At 38.5% G+C, this 23,087-nt stretch overlaps 2 protein-coding genes across 6 annotated transcripts in view; one reads left to right on the forward strand and one right to left on the reverse strand.

Annotated features, from left to right (window-relative positions):
* Nucleotides 1–22,960, reverse strand: part of PRKCZ (protein kinase C zeta) — a 48,060-nt gene extending 25,100 nt beyond the window's left edge. Inside the window, exons 1-5 of one of the 5 annotated variants that reach the window (XM_083802339.1) lie at nt 22,827–22,960; nt 21,978–22,166; nt 18,265–18,386; nt 13,802–13,891; nt 13,341–13,391 (exon numbers count right to left, since the gene is read on the reverse strand). In XM_083802339.1, the coding sequence (XP_083658465.1) occupies nt 13,341–13,391; nt 13,802–13,891; nt 18,265–18,386; nt 21,978–22,048 (334 nt within the window). In that variant the 5' untranslated portion in view covers nt 22,049–22,166; nt 22,827–22,960. Of the gene's footprint in view, nt 1–8,745; nt 9,051–9,112; nt 13,267–13,340; nt 13,392–13,801; nt 13,892–18,264; nt 18,387–21,977; nt 22,167–22,288; nt 22,459–22,493; nt 22,738–22,826 lie in introns of those variants that run through there. The other 4 variants (XM_083802340.1, XM_083802338.1, XM_083802342.1 and 1 more) reach the window with 4 other exon arrangements.
* Nucleotides 22,804–23,087, forward strand: part of CFAP74 (cilia and flagella associated protein 74) — a 74,941-nt gene continuing 74,657 nt past the window's right edge. Inside the window, exon 1 of the mRNA XM_083802324.1 lies at nt 22,804–22,937. The gene's annotated coding sequence lies outside the window, so the exon portion shown is untranslated. The remainder of the gene's footprint in view (nt 22,938–23,087) is intronic.

Genomic DNA, 23,087 nt, shown 5'->3' on the forward strand with positions numbered 1-23,087 from the left:
TGTGAAATATGCCATACACAAACATCAATGAAAAACGGTTCCACCAGTTGTGGGATGGCTTTTCACCAAGAGGAAGAAAACTTCAAAGATGTTTTTCCAAAATAGCTAATTGATTCATTAGACAAAGCACCATATGGAGGCAACCTAATACATCTGTGTTCTGAACAGTAGCTTATCACTGACATGAGGAATATTAAGCGACTGGTAAGTTAACAAGCAGCTCACGCTGATGAAGTCTGTAAATAAAGAAGCAAGTCACCTCCTTAATTACCGATAAATATTAAATCAAAGTCGGGATTTTATAATATCCTTAGGAGGCAACAGTATAACAGAAACTGAACTTAACACAGCTTAGCTTTAAAAAGTAGGAACCAAAAAGGAGTGTTTCTTTACCATACTTAAATACTGAAGAGGACTACTTTTTCAGTTGTATTATATTATTGAATGCCTAAAACAATCAGCCAGCTGCCTGTGTGTAAAAAGCAGTGTAAAGCAGCCACTGTTGTGCAGTTCCCTCTGTTGTCAAGCTCTGCAACTACATCACTAACAAGAATGCCCAAGGAGCCCCGTAAATATACTGGACAGTTTTTTCAAAAACATTCCTTTCATTTCTCTCTCTTTAAAAATGATTATAAGAAGAAAAAAAGGAAAAATAATAACAAAAATCGCAGATATAAATTGATGAGTGAATTAACAAGTCTATTGTTCAGTCTTCACTGAAGACTAACTAATCTACAGAAGATACTCCCCTGTTCAAGAACAACCCCACCAGAACTTACCAGAAAGGGTGTGAACCTTGCCTTTGAAAAACAGAACTTGGTAAAGAAGAGAAATAGAAGAGCAATTGTTTTTCAAGTGACAATATATTTTCCCAGCACTGGAGAACAAAAAGAATTTAAAAGACGGGCCCAACCTCCCCCCAGGCCCAAATTATTATTTTTCCATCCAAAGAAGTTTGGCAAACCTTGTACTTTCCAGAATATGTGAGAATTCATCAGCTGTCTGAAAAGTGTGCTTTACAACAACGAATGGCAGTAAGACAGCCACAAAAATTTTATTTCCTCTGCATTTGGATTTTACAAATGCTTTCTGCAATTCCAAAGTCTGCTTTTATGTGAACAAACCATAATGAAATCTTTTACCATACTAAGCAAAGGGATAATTTGCTATTGCTGCAAATCACTTCTCAGAGATTAATGCAAGTTGTTTACAGGCCAATTACACTGCCTGCCAGCTGGACAGTATGAGAATGCCCAGTTTTTGTTTTGTTCTTTTAATGTTTTGCTGAGCAGACAAGTGAGCATTCTTTCAAAACCAACTCAGGAATTACCACTAGGAAATGGATACTGGTATTTCAGATGGACTCCGAATTACATAAAAGGTTAACGTATAGAGATGATTACATATAAAGATAAATACATTTTGGGAAAGCAAACTCTAGAGAACTTAGATAGTGCATTGCTTCAATATCCGTTACGTAATATTTTCCCAAGCAGTGAAACAAAACTGCTTTCTAAAGCACGTAACAGACATACATTGTAGGGTATAGTAATAGGCCTTATTATGACTGAACTGCTACATACAATTGACGTTCTTTTTCAGAAGCTAGAGAAGGAAGTATCCTTAACAATGTAAGCATCAACTGCTTTCACCTCTTGCAGTTATTAAAATGGTCAGAAGATGGCATTTTATTTATTTTATTTAAAACAGACTAGCATTTGGGAAGCAACAGCATCCCCATTATACTTTTCAACATACACCAAAGTAAACCTTTACGGGGAGGAAAGAAACAAGCACAATTAGGACAGGAATAATGAGGGAAAAAAATCAAGTGTGCTACATGGAGTATCATCAGAGAACCAACGGGGGGACCACAACCTATATCAGAGAGCAATAATACCGACCTGCCATTTGTTGCAACACAGCCAGAACACTTTCTGAATACCCTACTCCCCACTGGCTTCAAAGAGGTCAGCCGACTTCCATTTCAGGATTGCTGGATGTAAAACCTGTCCTCCATACACACTGATTTCTCAGGCGTGAGCTCTTGGTTGCTCATATTCATACCCTTCTGTTAAAATGGCTCCGTGCCATCACAAGGTGATAAACCAGACTTAATAAGACACTGGCATCCAATAAAAGCAAAGCTAACATCTCATTTCAGAAAGCTGCACTGCTGCTGTGTTCTCCTTTAGATCAATCACACCTGTTAATGCCCTATCCTCCTTCTTGGTGTAAGAAAAAGACCAAGCTCATTTTAAAAGCTCATCTGAATGGTTATTAGAAAATCAGGATTGCCTTGTCACTAAAAAATACTGACTGTACTCAAAGTACATGAGAAAATTAGGAATCTAAAAACTCTTCTCAAGAACACAGGTTTTCAATTTCAAAAAAAAATAGAAATACCTTACATTCACAGAAATACTAGAAATAAAATGGCCATAACATAAAGTTTCCCTTAAAAAATCCTTTAACTTGTGACCGACAGATGGACTGATCGACCAAAAATATCATGCCTGCAGCCTGAGACGCACCTCAGAGGCACCTTGTATGGAAGGCAGCAACGCATCCTACCTGGAGGAAGACAGCCATCAAACGAAGAGAAGACATCCAAGGAGTTGACTTGACTTTCTTTGCTCAAGAGATGCTATCAGCCTTCTAACTCGGGCACCTTATCTAATTTGGAGACATCTAAACATTCAGTAGAAAACAGTTTACAGCACTATTTCCTGAAAACTGCAATGGAAGTATAACCCCCAACTATCATGGCCAACACATGCGTGAGATAGCTTGGCATGTTTCTGGAAAAAGACAAAAATAAGCCTTAAAATCCCATAGTCAGATATAGCAAAAAAGACATTAATGGTCCAAATTGCCTTAACATCAAGAACTGTAATTTTGGTTACGATGCTGAGTGCAGTAAGAAGTATCATGGCTAAAGCAGCCTGGCTTACATATGATTTGGGCAATGCACAGAAACAGGCAATCATAGCTTGAACCTCATGCAAAACTCAACATCACCTTCAGCATGGCACAATCGCACAATTTAGCGAGTCTACATCACGTTCAAAAGTTCGATTCTTTTCATTAGAGACTGCTGGGCACACAAGAGAATAGTTAAATACATCTGTAGTATTACCAAAATGGATACGTCTGGGATTATAGAAGGATCAGAGTAGGATTCTCCCAATCACTGGCAGAGAAATTGTAGCAAGTTAGGGTAATCAGCTTACTTCCATACTGAATTCTAGAACACCAACTGTGAAATCAATCACAGAACTTGCATACAGTTCTCTTTACTTGGGAGACTAACCATTTATTAACTAGTTGTTAAGAGCTGTTAAGAATCTGACTTGGTGATTAACAGCCCAGAGTTTACTCATTAATATCTATTCAAAACAAAAATGTTTGACATTAAAATGTATTTAAAAAAAAGGCCACAAGAATACGGAACCAGTACGTAAATGATTTAATTTGCCTTAGTGTTGAATTAGATCAAAATGAAGTTCTGAATATTTAAGAAATCTATAGCAAAATAACTTCAGGAGGAAATGAAACATTTGTTCAGTATTAAACCCCATTTGTCACACACAGACGTCTAAGCAGTATACCTAGTTACCCAAACTATTAATTTCACGTTTTTTATTTAGGTATATTTTTATCTAGATATTGCCCATGTTTCATGTTTTTACATTTTATAGCTTTAGCCAAACCTCTCATTTGTATTTAGCAAGACCTCAGTGCAAACAAAACCCAGATTACTGAAGCAGAACACATCCCAAATATTCACCATTTTACTACCATCTGAATCTACTTGGCAGGCCACTTTTTTTTTTTTTAAACTTCTATGTATTAGTACATACATGAAGCACTACCTTCTACTATAAATAACCTGGTAACTGAAAGCCTCCATCTTCAATACAGTCTGAAATTTCTGAAGCAGGCATACAAAGAATCAAGGAGCAACCCAATGAAGTTTACTGCAGGAATTTGGTCCTACTTCATTTTCAGTAGCTCACATGATTTAAGACTTGCTAGGTAGTCTTGAGCTATATTGACACCACATATTCTAGAAAAAACTGAGTCCTTTTAGTTTATGTAATTCATTATGCATTGGTAGCTATAGGGGTGAGAATTCCAGTATCAGTAGTCAAAATACTTATCTGAAGAGCTCTATCACGTGTAGACCTGCAGTGGACAACACTAGCAAAGCTCAAAGTAATTTCCAACATTAGCCTGGCATCAGTGACAGCAAAGCTAGTAAAAGCTACTGCCAGAATCCTGAACCAATTCTTTTTCCCCCCAGTGCCCTTTGTGTCCCTCCTGTGACTGCGCCAGACAGCGATCAGAAGGAACTGAATCCAGTTTGTTAAAGCGTGGCCAGCTAAGACTAGGTCAGATCAAACTTCCACCTAGTCTTCATTATCTTAAACAGCAAATTATAACATATCTATTGAAAGGGTTGGAGGGAAAAAACAAAGAAGTTAACTGTTGACAAGCCTTCCAGAACACCTTTTAGAAGATTTTGTAAGCCTTACAGGAAATGGTTAATTGATTTCTCAGTGGTGTACCTGACTTTTAAATTAGCTGTATTTCATTGGCTATCTTTTTCTAAGTTAATAGATGTATTTCTTAAGTTTTCTTCTAATGTACATCAAATGACTTGATTTGACTTCAAGTGATAGACATCCACACCTATTCAATTACATCATCAATGGAAAATGCAAACCTACTTAAAAAACCCACCAGCTATTCAAAATGAATTTCACATTATTTCAAATCAATAAGGCTTGTATACGGTAGCCTCCCCAATGCCCTTGAAACCATTACTTGATTCCCACACTCTGAATGTTAAGACATACTTTCTGAGTCAGGCTGTTTTCCTTCACAGCATGATCCTATTACTTCGGCTTATGATCCATTCTAAAAACAGTTCCATTTCCCTTCCAAACGTTTACATTATTCCAGTATTAGCAGAATGGCAGAAGCTCAGTTTAGGTGTTACTTCATAAATGTGTACTTTCTCTCTTCTAATAAATCAGACCAAGTGCATTTCTCTGGGTATGATATTAGCAGATTCAATTGGAAGGAATTCAGAAGTGTGCAGTATCTCAGTATGACAGGATACTATTACCTTGCAGCAGGATTAACATTCCAGATCTATCACCTTCCAGCCCGACAGACAGGACCCATCAGTATCTCAGAGTACCTCATTCTGCTTTGTGTTAGGAGGAAAACTGAAATTAACAAGAATCCACATTTGTCCACTTATGTCATGAGTTCTGTAAGTTGTGCTCAATACTTATCGTCCAACAGGAGTCACACCTCAGAGACTCTCCCAGCTGTACTTGCACTCCTTCTAGGCTTCCTCACAACATAGAGAGAGAACATTTGGACATTTCACAAGTATAACTAAGAACTCATTAGCAGCATTATAATGTATCACTAATCTTATCATTATTTAGTAACCAAATAAGAAAAACCTGAATACTTTCAGAAGTTCAACAGACCTGGTATACTCTAGATTAAATAATTATACACTAATAGCAAACTGAATCAGTCTTCCAACTTACTTTATGATGCAGAGAACTACCTTTTCCCAAGAAAGCAGCTATCCATCCCAGAGCTTCTCATAGTTACAGGAGAAAAAATGCAAATGATACCATCTTATGTACCTGGCCTCTCATCTGCTCTGTTAATGGAACACTACAGCATTCTACACGTCAAAGAAAGCATGGTTAAATCTTTTGAATTAATGATAGTATTTGTCTTTGAGCTTTCGGAAGGAGCTGTTCCATTCACCCCACAGAGGAAAGGAAGATAATTACACTAGATCTGCAAAGTTTACATGCTGCTTCCCACCTAAAACCCTTCTGATCTCTACTGTGTTCCCCATTATCTCTGTGTATACTATGAGAACTGCTGTGTAAAATCATTATGATAGTTATTTTTTCTAACAAGTTTGAAGTAACGTTCAGTTAACCTGCAGTTCTATTGTTAAAAGCATAAATTGCACCTTGAAATTAATGGAGCAGGTCCAATGGTTCTGTTCTGTAAGATCACTTTTGGTTTCTGTATGATCAGGTTTTTTGTTCTGTAAGATCAATTTTATCACTGCCTGGGTTTTCCCTTTCTTTGCAATCCCTATGGGTAAGAACGATTTTTATCAGAACCAAAAATCTAAAGAACAGGAAATCCTGTACTAGTCATGGGGTATCTGCACCTGCTTTACTTAAGAAAGAAGAGATGATAACCTGAATTACAGAGGAGTTGTATGATTGTATTATCACGTTATTGTAAAAGTACACAACCATACTAAAATCAAGGTTTTGCTTTCAAGTATTTTCTGGTTGACTTTTAAATAAAACCCCAGCTAATAAACAAAGGAAAGCACTTACAGAAGAATTAGTAGTGGGACTTCAGAACTACAGATCAGGTGCTTTCTGGTCACTATTGAGCATCCCAGTTTTTCCTTTTTCACTACCCAAGTCACTACCTTCCCCCTGTGGTTTAAGGGCTGAACTGCACAGTCTGTTCAGCACTTAACTCTTGCACTGACAGCGATGATTAGGACTCTCTAATGCCTCTTCTGAAAACCACCCTTTCAGCAGACCCTGAAGTAGTTGCTATCTCCTTATTTACTTCAGAAGACTTACACTCCACCTAGATTTGAACTGACAGCAAGTCTGCAGTGGTTAGCCAACCACTATCATTACTTATTCTTACAAAGCTTCACTCCTTAAGTGCTCTCCATTTCAAATCAGCAGGACCTGAAGTTTCCCCTCACAAGACCTTATTTCTCACAAAACTCAAAATTCCAAGAGAGAAACACTGAAGAGCCCATTTATCTGCTGTGCAAGCCTCTGGGGCTATTTGTGGCTCAGTTAAAAAAAACATTAAAAACCATAACTTGTATAGAGAACAGTTTTAAGAAGTATTAGAGAGCCCCAAGTAGAATACCACCTTCCTAACCTTGAGCATATCCTCTAAGAGGGTTACACATTAAACAGTTCTTTCAAGCTACCAAAACAGAAAGGCCTAACAAAGGTTTAACAGTTTTGCCAATGTCCACTGATTGCAACAAGAAACACAAAAACCCTTATCCCCTTTCCAATTTAGTGGCCCCAAATGCCTGTCCACCAAAAGCAGATTCTCCAGCTTACGAGAGAAGCGTATAGATTGAGGTTGGAGAGGTAAGCTGGGGGGCTAGAGCCAGACATCACATTTCAAGCAAGTTTTCTAAAAGCAAGTGACATCTCCCTTGTACGACAACACTACAATCTGAGCTAATAGAGGAGGGGGTGAAATAAATAAAAGGAATGCAAGGTATTTGTTAAGACACCTTAAAGACTAGCTCACGTATTCCTTATCCTACTGTATAGTTTATGAAGCGGTATACAAACATCTGCTAAGACGTCTGATATTTTCCACTCGGAGGACATCAAAACCCACAAACTGATGCATGCTTTGTAATTTCTTACTTAAATTACCCAAAAGGAGGCCTAGCTTTTTATTCATCACTGGATATTTCAGAGCTGAGAAAAAGGCTGGAATTATGTTAGAATGAAAAATATTAAGTGATTCTGAACAAAACAGATGATTAGCTACAGCTCTGTATTCAGTGACTTACCCTGTCTCATGATCTGTACGTATATTTTTCAAATATACCATATATGAAAAAACAAGTGGCACACAGTAAAAGAATGGAGGGAGAGATTTCAGGTATTCTTGAGAAACTATGACACAGCTATTTTCAATTCCTAGGCAACAATATATCTTACATTAAAAATATTACAAAATTCTCCTCTGTCAGTTCAGTTACTGAAAACCAGGAGGGGGTTACAAGCAGTTTCAAAATTGACTAATTACCCAGTGCAATCCAAGCTGTGTCTTCAGAATACTCTCTATGGTCGCTATAGTTCCTTTCTTCATTGGGGAATGAAATTGCTTCACGTGCTCTGAATAATCTAATCCCTGCTGCCAATACAGTAACAAATGAAGGGGAAAAACCTGCCTTATGAGCTAGAAAAATATTTACAGGCCACACTACTCTAGCAAGAAGCCTTTTGGAACTAGTTGTAGTGTTACACAGAATATAAAGCAGAAAACAAATATCCATACCTAAAATAAAATAACTCAGGACAATAACTAGGTTAGTACAATACCTTTACTCAACCCTACAATGAAATTTTCAAGAAAGGTGGCATGGGAAAAACATGAAGCCCAAACACCTAATGCTAAAATATTATTCAGATAAACAAAGAGCATAAGAGACATTCACAACACAATGTAATCATTACAAAAAAGAAAGGCCAGCAAGATCAGCCAGAAGTATAAGATAAGAACACTAGTCTACTGTCATACTAATGCTCTAAGTACTTGTACATTAAAAACATTCATTCTGTTTATGAAATGATTTAAAGGTTCCTTACTCTGCATTCTTGTATTACATGAAGCCCACAACAAAACAATCCTAACATTTGTTATCACTAGCCACCCAAATCAAAGATATTTTCAACATTAAATACACACATTTTGTTCCGATGTAAAAACACAGAGGTATACGAGCACAGTATATTCTGATTAAATTACTAGAGACTAAGTGAACCCTTATTCAAAACAAGCATTTCACAATTAAACAATCCACTAAATACAATTCAGCAAAAAGGCCTTAGCAAATGATGCTTCTAAAAGCATTCATCATTAGATCAGCAATCTTAAAATAAACAGGCCCTGAACACATACCGTCAGGGTTTTTTGGATACATTTCTTTCATTAATCTCCCTTAGCAGCAGCAGCATCACTCACTCTTCTGTCCTTTTCCTCCCAAAATACACTCCCCAGGAAGGAGGCTTTTCACTGCAATTTTATCAGCATTTCGGAGAGGTCTCGCCGCCACATCCCTACGCACAGGAGGCAGCAGGAATCTGTGCATTTGTAACATCTATGGCTGCAAAGGAGGCTGGTAGGCAAAGCAACTATATCATACCCAAAACGCTGACTTCTATTATCTACCGCACCACACGTACACACACACTGCATCAATGGCCTCGATTCACGACAGCAATCACGACGATATACCAGATCTATGTACAAGGCATGCATTACTCACTGGGTTTTATTCTTTAGCTTCTTCAGCATGGAATTCTTTATCCTCTACAATGCAGTAGGTACGAAACGAAACATTTTCCCTTTATTCCACCGATGCCGCTGTTTGAATACCATTAGATACCAAGGACAATAGGCAGGATCAGCTCGAACATTAAGCGCAAATATTTAATGGAAGACTGGTTACCCTCGTCTCTCCCTTTCACATCTCTGCCTCATGTATCCAGGCACGGGTGGTACTGGCTCCCTTGGGAGGCTGTAGCTAGCAGCTGAGGCACAAACTAAAACATGGCATGGATGTCAAGGAGCTGATGTCACAAAAACAAGTATTTCTCTGATAAAACGGGCAATTCCGGCAGGGAAGTCTTACAGATCAATAGGAATTGTTCAGCTCAACATGCTTTGTTATACAACGTGCCGCAGCAGCGAGAGGAATAAATCAGAGCAAGATCTGTCAGGGTAAATAAGCGGAGACGACAATAATTAACAAAACTGCCAATCAGATATCACGCTTCGCATCAGGATATCAGGAAGGCTCTCACTTAGGAGCACAGACAAGAAACACACAGACACTTCCCAACAGCCTTATTTAATATCGATTCCAAAATAATTGCTCATCTACACCTAAAAAGTAAAAATATTTTTCAACACACATGACTGGCCTAAAAGTCTCCCATCTTTATCAGGAAACATCGCGACAAAGTGCCCGAGGCTCCAGGCCAGCAGACGCGAGGCACACCTACGAGAGGTCGCATTCAGCACCTGGGAAGGGATGCGAGGTGTTTTGGAAAGCCTGCCACCTCACCCACACGGCAGGGCTGCCATGCCGGCTTGGGGTGCGTTAACTGCCCTGCTGAAGGTACAGGGACTGCTTCTCCAACAGCAGCTGCACATCTATAGCAGGAGCTGAGTCTACAGGGGGAAGAAGTATAAAAATGCAGGAGCAAAAGGAATACAAAAATGATGTAAATCAGGCTGGAGAACCTGTGCAAGTTTGATTTTGCCGACAGCATTGTATTAATAAAAATTGAGCTTCTTCAAGCACAAAAAAAACTTCTTACACCACGTGACTACAATTTAAATGCTATTTGCATTCCTGATTTTATTAATGATTCCACGCATTTCTTTCAAGCTTTACTGGCTGGCACAATCTCAAAGCTACATCGGTTTCACAAAGTTCTTGGACAGCTAGCAATTATATTATAAGATTTCAATATAAATGCAAAACACTCAGTACGTATTTCCGCACTCTTACTCCAAAAGATTACTGTTCTGAAGACAGAGAGAGAAACCTTACAATTCCACAGAAATTCACAGCTAAGTATTTCCAATTCAGAAGACTGCATGCAACTAGATACAGTTACTCCATGACCTAATGTGAACAGGCCTGAGCAATATATTGCTAATTAAATAATTGAGCAGTTTGATAGTGCTGTTTAAAAATTTCATTTCCAACTGTCTGCAGTTCTGTAACAAACTGTAAGCCCATACTTACAGACTGCTAATTTAAGCAGAAGCCCATTTGGGATAGAGTGACTAATTAACTGCTTAGTTGCCTCTGGAAGTAACTTGAGACCAACTTAGAAGCTCCTTGTATAGAGTAAGGAAGAAGCTCTAGGAAAGGATTTGTTATGAATGTAGCTAACAATAAAGCTGATAAAACAAGAGTTTGAGAAATACTGGCTGATTTCTACACAAAGAACAGTATTTTAGTCCTGTCAACTTCATACTTGAGGCATACAACACAAACAATTAAGCTTATGGGTATTTTTGGTGCACAAGAAGTTCTACTCAGTTAATCTGCTTGCCTTGCGTGTCCTTTAAGTAAGCAATATCCCCAATATCAGCAGCATCTCCACACAGTCCAAGTGTATGCGCATATGTGACAAGCAATAATGCTGAATGCATTACTGTATGCTAAATTAGCACTGATGCAATTTAATAGCTCTGTCGTAAAGCAATTTGAAAATAGTAACAACCAGGCCACAGTACCAGATTTCCCTCCAGGTCCCATCGATGCAAGCAGGCAATATGCACTGAATTTATCCATTAAATGAAAAACCCAACCACAAATCACATATAAAGCACATCGTACTAAACAGGTGTTTTAAACAATCAAAAGGATTACTCAACATGACCTGCAAAACCCTACAGACGGAACACCCGGGTCACCTGAACCACCCTAATCAATACATTTCTGTGGTTCATCTGATGGTTTGGGATAAGTACAACATCTACAAAACAACACGGAAAACTTTTGTACTAAAATATCCACACCTGTAACGAGACCATTAAATTGCAGAGAACTTCACATTGACACGATTTGCACAGATATCCCTTCAAGCAGCAGCCTTCCCCTCCCCACTCCCTCCCCTCCAGTTAGCATATTCTACCTGACAGTATTTCACATGAGTCTTGTGTTTTTGCAAATAATTCTACTTGGAACAAGCACAGGTCTAGACTGGTATAACATAAGTCTTTCCTCCTTCTGTCATTAACCAGCTGTAGTAACTGAAGCAGAGCTGGAGTCAGCTGGTTCTTTCAGTTCTTACATTGGGAAAGTGGAATAGCATGGATGCCCATGAGCTCACTCCCTACAGTTTCCATCCAACAAAAGCAAATTAGAAAAAGAAAACAAAATGAATGGGCTTAATATATTGGGAAACAGCCCTAAACACAGTGGTGATGTTGGTTTGTTCCATTCCTAGCTGCGGAGTTAAGGTGGAAAAGGGGAAGGGACGGCACCCCAAAGTTAGTAATTTAAGTGAAATCAGCTGTTACATCTTCACTGAAAGACAACTGTTTCACAGAACACAGCATGGAGACTTCTGATGAAATATTAATACTTGTCCTTACCTGTGGCATCAAGACCTGCCCAACAGAACACGGCAAGCATTCTAAGGCTACGTAATCTCCAAGTCTATTGCTTTGTCTTTTGCTGTAAGCCTTACAGAAGTCAAAGGCACCCAAGGTATTGAATTACCCAGAGACCTGAAAACATCATTACCAAAATAGGATACAGGACAAGTAACAAAACACAGGGATGGGAAACCTTACTGTTGCTAACATTATCTTCTGTAGACAGAGCAGTTCGTTTTTTGCCTGCCTATGCAAATCTGTCACCTTTCCAGTCGAGACCGGGTTTATTCTTGGACCTGAAGGTGTGATAGCCTAAAGTAGTGCTCCTTTTACAAAATTCACATCAAGAACATATTTAAACCTACAGAGCTAAGACCGCTCTTGCCAGAATGATCATGAAGCTTAAGCCTGAAAATATTTTCCCATATTTTCAACCTGTTACTCTTAATTGGAATGTGACAGCATGGTAAAACCTACACATTTTCAACATACAGTAAAATGTAACAAGTCCTCCTTTCGGTTTTAACTCATGAACCAACAAGTATTGAAATTAAGTTACATTTGCCTGTTCATTCAGTAGAACTACATTATGTGATGTTAACAAAGGGGACTGGTTACCTATTCTGTTGTTGAAACCTGAGCAAAATTAATAGGAAACCACTGAGCTACTATTTTGACAGGTACAAAAAAGTACACAAAAAATATTAAACAATGCACTAACACCACAGATACATGGAAAACCATGTATTAGAAACAGCTACACACATGCTTGCCAGGTTCACCCTAAAGACCACTGGGAAGACCACAGATACCTTTCTTTTCCTTCTGAAAAGAAATGAAGTGTCTTGAAAAAAGTATTTCTTTAATATTTCTGACCAGTGTAGAAAAGTCTTATTTTCTCTTATTAGCTTAGTAAGGATTGCAGATACTGTATTGCACATTTACTCCTTCTTTCTACCAGATAAGACATCTATAATTATCTAGTCACAACTAGAAATTTTGATACTTTAATAAGCCTTTTACAGAAAAGGCTGTAGTTCACTCTTCTTCAGTACATCACTTCCTTTTCCTGCAAGCAAAAAAAACAGACAAAAGCAAGGACCATACTCAAATCCTGACCTCTTTTCCTACCAGCGTACCACCAACTAGAAGCCATTATTAATCCTCAGGAATATTAAAATAGTATCACAGTATTGATATACGTCATTTCTCTGTTGATACATATATTAAATAATTGAACATTTTATATTCTACTAAAGCACAAAACAGATATAAGCTGGCTTTGTGTACATGTATGAAAATCTTTCAATATATTTCTTTTCTATATGACAGCAAAAATGCAAGCTAGAAATTGATAGCATTCTAGTACTCACTGTCTTCTCCTGGACAAGGCATGCCAGGTTTCTCCGGAATACTTGGGAAAACTAAAACAAGAAATACATAGTTCTTAAGTGAAAACTTAATAGTACTCAGACACAGTAATATTTCCTTGATTTTTGAATACATTTACTCAAAAACAGAAGTTTCTGGAAGCCATTAAATAATTTTGCTTGAGAAGTAATCAAAACTAGTGCCTGCGCTTAAAAGATCTTACACCTGACTACAGCATCAACAAGTCAGTGCAGTTTAGAACTGTAAGCCCACTGCACTGTTTCAGCTTTAGACTCCACACTCAAAGTAACACTTCCATCTTACAACATCAAAGAACAGGGTACCAGCTACATACAGAAAAATGGCATTTGTCAGTCTAACAAGTCGTTCCAAATTGACATTTACAAAGCCATTAGTTTTATCAGCCAATGTACACAAGGTTCTCAAACTGTGTAATACTTGCCATGAATTATCAGCCCTTCATCTCTGTTTTGACAATACAAACGGAACGCTTCTTCCAGTTCCATCTGAGAGGAGATGGTACATGGGTCACCTAAGGAAAAAACAATCCATCAGTAAATTTACGACTGAAATATTGAGAATTTCAGTTAGTAAGACATGTATCAGCCTTCTTTTCCTTCAAAAATTTGAAATTAATCCCGTAGTTTGATCACAGCCAGAACATAGGAAGAAATTCTTTTCCTTCTATTTTTTATCAAAACTGAACAGAAAGAAACACGCTATGTTAGCTCACAAAGGGACAGCACAATACTAGCAAATAGATATGTTTGAAGATATTAACACATGGCAGGAAAAAAGTAGGACTGCTTTCCTGAAAATTTAGGACTAAAGTTAATTTACCATTTGTTAAAGGTCCATTATATTACTACCTTAACTTTGTCAACTGCAGAACAATATAACTTAGGAAGTTACAAAGGTGCAGATAGATTTGAGTCTCTTTCGCTAGTCTTATAGAGAAAGAATCTATGCTGAAAGCATAAAAATTAAGATACGCAGATGAAAGTTGTGGATGGGATACAGATATGCAAATGTTAATGTGGAAATAAAATTAATCTAATAGTCTCTAAACTTTTCAGGGTTTGTGTGGACATTTTCAGGAAAATTGGTCTGTGGTTTTTAACTTGCATTTAGTAGAAAGGCTAATAGAAAAAAATCATGAGATCTGCTTAGCCACAACAAATCCTCTCATCAAAAAAACCACCTAATTTAAAGTAGTATCTTTTTAGTGAGCTATGTGATTGAATGTGCTTCACTGTTTTTGAAAATCTTGGTTTAACACTTTGTGAGCAAAGGTCTGGTTCTAAGCTCACAGTTTATTTTGATATTTGCTCTTAATGGCTGTCCCAGCTAAAAAACCTCTAGGATCTGTAGATCCAAATGGAAGAAGTGCATAATCGGCTGCACTTACTAAATCATTCTTCAATCCTATCCAGCACTTATGCAAAGGTTTTTGTTGAAGTTTCCATCTTCCCTGAAGTTGATCCTTGCAAACTTATCTGAAATAGCTGCATTTTTAAATTCTTAACACATGTATTCAAAACCCACTGAAACTGTTTGGAGATTTTTAAACAGGTCAGAAAATTCTCTTTACATGTACATAGGGAAAAAAGTAAACATTCACAAATATCTGTTTTCAAAATACGCTCTCACTATTGCATGGTTTCTTCTGAAAAGCAGTCATAGGGATTAAGCGGGAGTGTCTGTTTCTTTTTTTTCCCCTCTTTTGAGACTATCTGGTAGGTAGCATACTACTGACAGCCACTTGTCAGCACAGAGAAGTTGCACAGACTTGAAACATTTGTCTTTTTGCAAAAGACAACATCTGTACTTCCATCCAACTGCACAGCAAACCTCCCGTACTGCACAATTTGTTCTAAACCTCCAGCAACGTCTTCTATGCATCTTCCAAAAAAGGAATGCACATTAGTTAGTCGCCATAATGTTACACCAGCTATCTTTACCATGGCAGGAAGAATAAGCATCTCCCCAACCAGCTTTTTGACTGGCACTATTAAGTGAGACCACTAAATAGTGGATGTAAACTCATTTGTCCGTTTGAAAATTTGGATTTTTTTTTTTTTTTTTTGCTAACTTGACATATCTGATTAGATACTCACTGCTTTTACCTCTTAAAGTGGCTGACACAGAGCTCATACTTCAGGAGTACCAGGCACACAAACTGCACTATATCACAATGCACTGGAAGCGACCACACAAGTGAGGAGCACTACTGTGAACTCCAACACTGTGGAACACCTACTCCTCCCTCAGCATACCTTGCCTACCCGAAGTGACGCTGACCACCTGGCATTGCAGAGCAAGCAAGGGCACCAGTGTTGATCTAGATATTAAATACAACTTAAGCTTATATTTTTAGCTTTAAGGATAAAAAGACGTCCTATTATTTTCTTCCTGCACACCTATGGATCATCCTAAACACCCCCAGGGTATGTTTAGCCCACCCAGCAGACCAGTGTACTTGGCAGTCTAAATACTGTAATAATGCAGCGTGACAGACAATAGAATGATTGGTGCTGCCAGTCAGCAATCCATATTCCTTACAAGTTTGTGGGATATTATTATCGATGGCTTATTCCTAGTTCAAACTTTTTTGATCTTGTCAAAAATATCACAGAAATGCTAAAAAAAGTTCATCACAAAAATTCATTTTCTTTGGATCTTTGGTTAAGTTTTCTTTATCCATTAAGCCATCAGCAATTCTGTTTGCTTTAAGTTATTTCAAAGAGAACATCTGCTCATGCAATCAGTCAAATGAATTTAAATTACACATGGCAGTAAGTATAAACACTCACTCATACACAAAAATAGGATAACTCTTAAAACCTGGGACAATTGAGGGCAGCCAAAACAGTAGATTGACTAAAATTTAACAGCCAAAATGAGAAATTTGAGATGTTTGCACAGGTACATATTTAACCAAGACTAAAAGGAAACAATTACTGAACAGCGACTAAAAAAAAGAAAATTTGTTGTTTTAATCTAAGTAAACCTCCAGAAGCAGACACTGAAACCAAGAAACAGTTACAGTAATCATGTCTCATTTCCCCAATTCAAGGCTTTAAGTTTTCTCTGTCCTACTTTAGTGTTCCTTTTATCATGCAGTTCAAATAGCTAATGCAATATAATTACCAAGCACATGCAACGTAAGTACTCTGTGGGCACTTCTCAATCAGGTTACTTTTTATTAGACTACCATACACAGCAATGAAACAGTATTAGGAAATAGATCAGTATGGCTGCCTCTTTCTTGCTGATCAGATAATGAAATTAAGAGTGAAGAACAAAATGAAAAATTCCTACGTCTCCTTGGCATCTTAAAAGGACTGAATATTCTTTGAGTACAGGCTCGCTCATTCCTCATAATCATTATGAAATTCTGTTCACCCACTACAATGCACTACTTAGCTAAGAGGGCAGTATATGCTATTTTACAACTATTAGTAAGAGTAATTTTAAAAAGTGTTAGCCGAATCAATTTAGTAATTTTTCACCTTTCTTCACTCCAAGAGTTCTGCCACAGACTGTAGCTTTGGGAAGTTGGAGCAGGTAAACAACCAAACACTAGCAAAGTTGTATAATTGTATGGTAAACGTTCACAACCCACTAGTCAAGAGTTCTGCCCATCATGAATTACAGCTGAACCACACTTCTAGCAAATGATAAGCAGACACCTAAGTTCTGGAAGAAAGCAAAAAAAAGTAGCAAAGGCACACAATGTCAAGCATCTCCATGTCACTTCTACTCACAGCGACCAGAAGGCTCTAACTAACTTAAGGCTGTAGAGAAGTGCCGCATTATGCAGCAAGAAGAAATATTCAAAGCCATCACGACGACATTTCAGAGCCTACAGAAAGGTTAAAGAAAAAGTGTTTCTCACATACAGCTACTTGTGGAAGAAGACTAATGATAAACCATGTCACATAGGAGGATAATTTGGAACAATGAGATCTGACATCAGCCTTTCCTGCAGGAAGAGAGTAAGCAGCCAAGACTTGCACAAATCATTTTTACAGGACTTTATGAACCCCCCTACTCCACAGAAGTTCACTGTTTTTCCCCACACATGAAATTCTCCCCCCAGTTTTCTTTTTCTGGACACGAACCTGAGATACACCAGACGTTTTCTCCCCGCCACCAGTGGAACCAACTTATTTCTGATAAATTCAAGTCCCTTTATTTCATGCTTGGTCATTGTGTTTAAACAAACAGGATATTAACAACCAATTGAATAGAATGCTCAACATCTATCTACTCTCTAATGCTCAAATAGACTACGTCAGACCAGTAATATAATCAACACTACCATCAGGGACAACAATAGAGCTGCCAGGGACAACAACCGATAGAAAAGAAAATCATGTCACCACTGGAATTCTGAACACTTACCTTACCTCACACAAAATACAAAAATTCTGTCTGAGTGTAAAACAGTCTCCTGATATACTATCTGCAGTACTTCGCAAAAGCAACTTATTCTAGAGGCAAATCATAATTCAGAAGATGCAAAAGCCTGTCATACTGAACACTGACAGTTAAAGATACTAAAAAGTCAGCTTGCTGAACTGAGGCTATTGAGGGGTATTAGGCCCATGGAAGTCCAAAATCAACACTTACACTGCATTCAGCATCTAGGTATGTAATAGTACAATACTGAAGTTCTACAGAGCCTTCACTCTGTAGTGTTGAATTCAAATAAAGTACAACCTTGATGTTTTGAGACTTTTATCCAAGATTCCTGCTTTATAAGACAGGGTTATGTCCCGTGGCATTTACAAATTAAGTGACCCCACAACATGAATGGCTTTTATGTAAGTTGCTTCAATGCCTCTCTCTGTACCATAACGTTCAAAAAAATTAGAATTATTAAAGATTTCAGTACAATACCTTCATCATCAATCCACTTCAGGGTGATTGGCTGCTCCTGTTGTAAATTACACATCTCATGCACTTCATCACAAAGTTCATCATAGCTGATTGATGCGTCTAGGTTTGTTATTAGGATGTCCCTGCATGAGATGAAACCATAAGCTTTTGTCAGAAAAATCCACATACCTAATGTTCCATCTTTAATGCATGTTGACTTCAGCAAGTTCAGTTCCCTTATACTATAACTATCCATGTCTAAAGTACAGTAACACACAAATTTCAAAAGAATTAAAATTGATCTTGGCACTCCTTCCATTAAGAGATAAAATAAAATTTCAATAACTGCAAAATCTTTTAAAAAATAAGTGAAACTATGCAGCAAGACACCACCCCACCATACACATTACAAACTCCAGCTGAAGCTGACAATATATTAATTAGCCTCAAACTGTTAAAGTTGTGATAACAATAGCAGTCACTCTACATCTAAATTAATAAACTTCAGATTGGACTAAATAACAGCTAAAATATGCTAAACATATATAGCCAATACGAATTACCAATGAGATTTATTCAAATTGTTTTGATATCTGTGTTTTCTTGAGAGCGTTTAGTCTTAATGCCTCTGTAGTCACATTAGACAACCGTGGCAGAGATGAACACAAATCATTCACTGTTTAACTCTTAAAAAAATCTCACAAGATGCTTTTGTTGTCAGGTAGCTAAAACTGGGCACTACAAAGTAATACGAAGAACTAATGACCAGCAAGTTGTATGCACAGGCAGTTATATTAAGAAAATTCCTCATATTGTTAGATTGCACTACCATTTAGAACCAAGGTAAAGTACACGAGACATTGCACTACTGCTGTTTAAATTAAGTGATTTCAAGTAAGCACATATAAGCCAGACAAACTTAGTAACTGAAACAACGCAGTGAGAAATACACAAGCTTACTTTCCTTTGCGATCTATTTATAGAGTTATTTATACTATGCTGTGGTATGAAGTGCCACACCCAGAAACATGAATACCTGCAATCCTAGGACTCCACAGAGATAGACTCAACATGCATGGTTGTCTTTTTTTTTTTTAAACTTCCCCATGCTTAGGTTTTTAAGCTGGATTTCTACCTCACTACATACTGTCACTTACTATCAACTCCTATTTTACTTTTTCAAATGTACCATTAACTCCTATTTTAACTTCTTTTAGCAGCTACCAGAATAAACTTGTCCCTAACCTGAAGTTGTCCAGCATCAATGACTTCCTGCAGTTTATCAAATTTGTTTCAAGATGTGCAGTATTTGAACGGAGATACTGAGACACCCAGTTTTACTGTAACGCCAAAAATAGTGAGCTCTTACTGAGTCACAGACACTTGATCAATAGTTTAAAGTCAACATTCAGTAGTTATAGAACCTTTGTTTTCTAGGTTCACAGAGTTACTCTGCCTCAAGAATAGAATTAAAAAAGCAAACACCAGAGGGAGATTACTACAATGATACACCAAAACTGAATAAATAAATAAATAAGGAAATCACTGACTATAGTGGTTACAGGAGGTACACTATTACAGTAGTTTATTCTAATAACCCTTGTAATTATTACACCAGAATTGCAATGAAACCAGTGTTATCACCTCCTCCATTTTTGAGCAGACAAAACTTTAAACAAACACCTTTCTCTTTATATAACCACTATTTGCCGCCGGCAAACTATCTCAAATTGTTTATGCTAAGTTCTATTTATGTTTACAGTGCCTTCCCTTGTAGAGTTAAGGCAACTCATATCCGTGCATCTCAGCAACACATCACTTTTAAAAATGAAATTGCAAATTTCTGTATTTTATTAAGACACAAGTATTGACATGAGTTCTCATCACTAAAAGCTTACCTACATTTTTACTAAAAAATTATGTGAAAATTCAACCGGCACATAAATGAATTGTAAATCAGCAGGCTGTCGGACTTTAGTTTACAAGCAGCATAACAAAGACAAAAATCAACTGACTAGACATAAGGAAAAAACTTGTGTCAGTAGCTGTCAGTAGCACTGCCAGAAATTGAAGGCAGCGGAAATAATAATAAATGCATTATGCTTTTCCATACTACTATATGATAAAACAAGCATTTACCAAGTTCCTTGCATGCGTATGTTGCTCCGCTTTTGGCTTGACACAAAAGAGGCCAAAATCTACACTGCAAATTGCTGTAGAATTCTACCCCATATTACTTGGCATTGACCTGGTAAATTATTTTGTTTAATCAAGAAAACACTTCGTTTTCAATGAAATTTAGTGAACTTACTTTCATAATTACATTACATTTAATTATTAAGTTTTTTTCTATACCACAGCATTAAAAACCACAGTATCAACATTTGTTTAACAGGAAAGTATCAGAAAAGATTACTTAGGCTTCTGCTATCATGTGCCAGTAATTTGAATCTAAATACTTCCAATCGAGTCTAAAGATTTTCTTAGGCCAATATTTAACTTCTCAAATGACTTAAATTTTGGCTTTAGAGTTAGACAGACATCAAAGCAACATCAACTTAAAGTCCTCAGAGTGGCAGCAAATTAATTAGCTAAAATGTTGTCTTTCAGACATATTTAATGATGAAATATAAAAAGGCTTCCTGAGTCTGCCAGCAACTGACTGAAGTCATAAGAACCAGGACTTAATTTATTGCCTTAAATCAGAGCTGCCAAAATAAGCATTGTGAAGATAACGGAAGCAGATGTGTTAACATCTCACTGCCCTTCATGTAGCATTAGTCTAAACACTGCAAGGGAGGGGGAAGCAGTTATTAAAAAATAAAGGGAAGCCTAACAGTGTTTACAAGTTACAGACTAACAGTTTACTTTGGGTATTCATTCATAGCAGGAAAGCAAAGGTTTTTTGATGTTTGGATTTTTAATTTAGATTTTTTAATCACTTCTTATAACTGGACCTTTAAGCAGCTTGGATAGGTTCACCTGAATTTACTCTTAACATGAGACCTAACCAAATTTCTTTAATTTCTCATTTACCTACATAATTCCAATAATCCTTCTTTTTAAAGTTTATAAAAAAGGAAAGAAAAACAAAACCAATGGCACCCGCTTATTGTTTGAAGGCTTACACATTTACCCACAAAAAAAACTACTCTCATTTTCCAAGACAGGAACTGCTCTGAATTAAAATAGCATCTAAAAAACCCCATTGGAAAAGGAATCTGGTATTAAACATTCTACATTTTGTCCTAAGGAGATACTTCAGTCTCCACCTGACTTCAGGAGTAAGCTGTAAATGTAGAGATCGTTATGTAACATGTATTACATTTGATCAGAGACAACTACTCCATAATAAAGATAATAACTGCATCTGGATGCAAGAAATGGATACGTCTGTGACCACAAACATTGTAATGAAGCAGAAATCAATAACCTATCAGCCCACAATAACTGCATGCCATTCTTACATATTTTTCCCCCTTTGATACCCAAGAATAAGCTATCAACTCTTTCCTACAATCAGTATGTTGCAGGAGTCCGAAGGATTTTTAATAGTTTGGTTTACCTATCTGACATTAATTACAAATGCATCAGTTTGGTTTACCTCTCTGACATCAATTACAAATGCATCAACGCTCTGATTATTTTACCACGAGATCAGACCATGGACTTGTCGTCTCTGTGCATCTAAATTCGGCAGGGCACGACAGAGAGGGGAGACCACACAGACTTACCCACTGTAGTGTGTTTTCACTCTGATGAAGTCTTTGTTCAAATCAATTTTGGAGCCCATTTTGCTAGGCATGGTCTGTACCGGGCAGCCGAGGCGAAGTTATAAGCCCACCGAAGTTCGTTCGAGCTGTGTAATTCTAATTCCGGAGAGCTGCAACACGAAGTTCTCCCCCAGGTGCCTTCCAGCCCAGCTGCAGAGGAAAGCAGGACACCGATGAGCACGCACACATCCCACCAAACCGGAGCAGCGTGCCAAACTTTACAAAGCCCGGCAGCTTTGGGTACAAAGCCAAGAAACCAACGTGAAACCCACAGGACTCCTGACTCCCAGATACGTTCAACGAGACGAGTTAACGACACAGCGCGCGCTTCGGTTTTTAAGGAAATATCCCAAGCGTTTTAAACTTTTTTTTTCCCAAATACGTTTCCAACCCAAGCACCCGACGGCTCGTGTCTGGCACAAAGAGCTCCCAACCAAAGCCCCCGAGTAGCCCCTCAGCTCTGCCCCTTCCCCCTGCCTGCGCCGCCGGGGTCTGTCTGTCGGTCCGGCCGTCCGTCTGTCGGTCCGTCCGGCCGTCCCGGGCCCCCCAACAAGCCCCGGGGACCCCCCCGGGCCGAAGTTGCTCCAAGTCCCGGCAGAAGTTTGGGCCGAGCTCCCCCCGCCCCCCCGCAGTCGCCTCAGGATCTGGCCCCCCGTCGGGATCGGGCCCCCCTCAGTCACGGCCCCGCCCCACCGCCGCTGCTGGCAACGGCGCCCCCGCGCCGAACATGGCGGCCTAGGAGGGCCGGCGCCCGCAGCCAATAAGAAACCTCCCGCTCCACCTGCCAGCCAATAGCAAGCCCCAACTCACCTGGAGCCAATCCCCGAAAGGATACCGTCTACCTGCGGCCAATCGCGGGCCGAGAACCGTTACCTGGCGGAGCAGGAGCTTCCCGGCCAATCGAAAGCTAGAAAGGAAGCGGTAGGCGAACACCTGCAGCCAATCAGAGGAGCCAGCGGCAAACGCACTCCTCCCGCGCGGGCGGTGGGCGAGCTGACAGGAGTGGCGGGCGGGTGGTGAGCGGGCGGGTGTCTTGCTGCGCTCGGCTTCTCAGCGCTCCCTCTGCCTCCC

Source organism: Anser anser (assembly GCF_964211835.1).
Source record: "Anser anser genome assembly, chromosome: 17".
NCBI classification, from domain to species: domain Eukaryota; kingdom Metazoa; phylum Chordata; class Aves; order Anseriformes; family Anatidae; genus Anser; species Anser anser.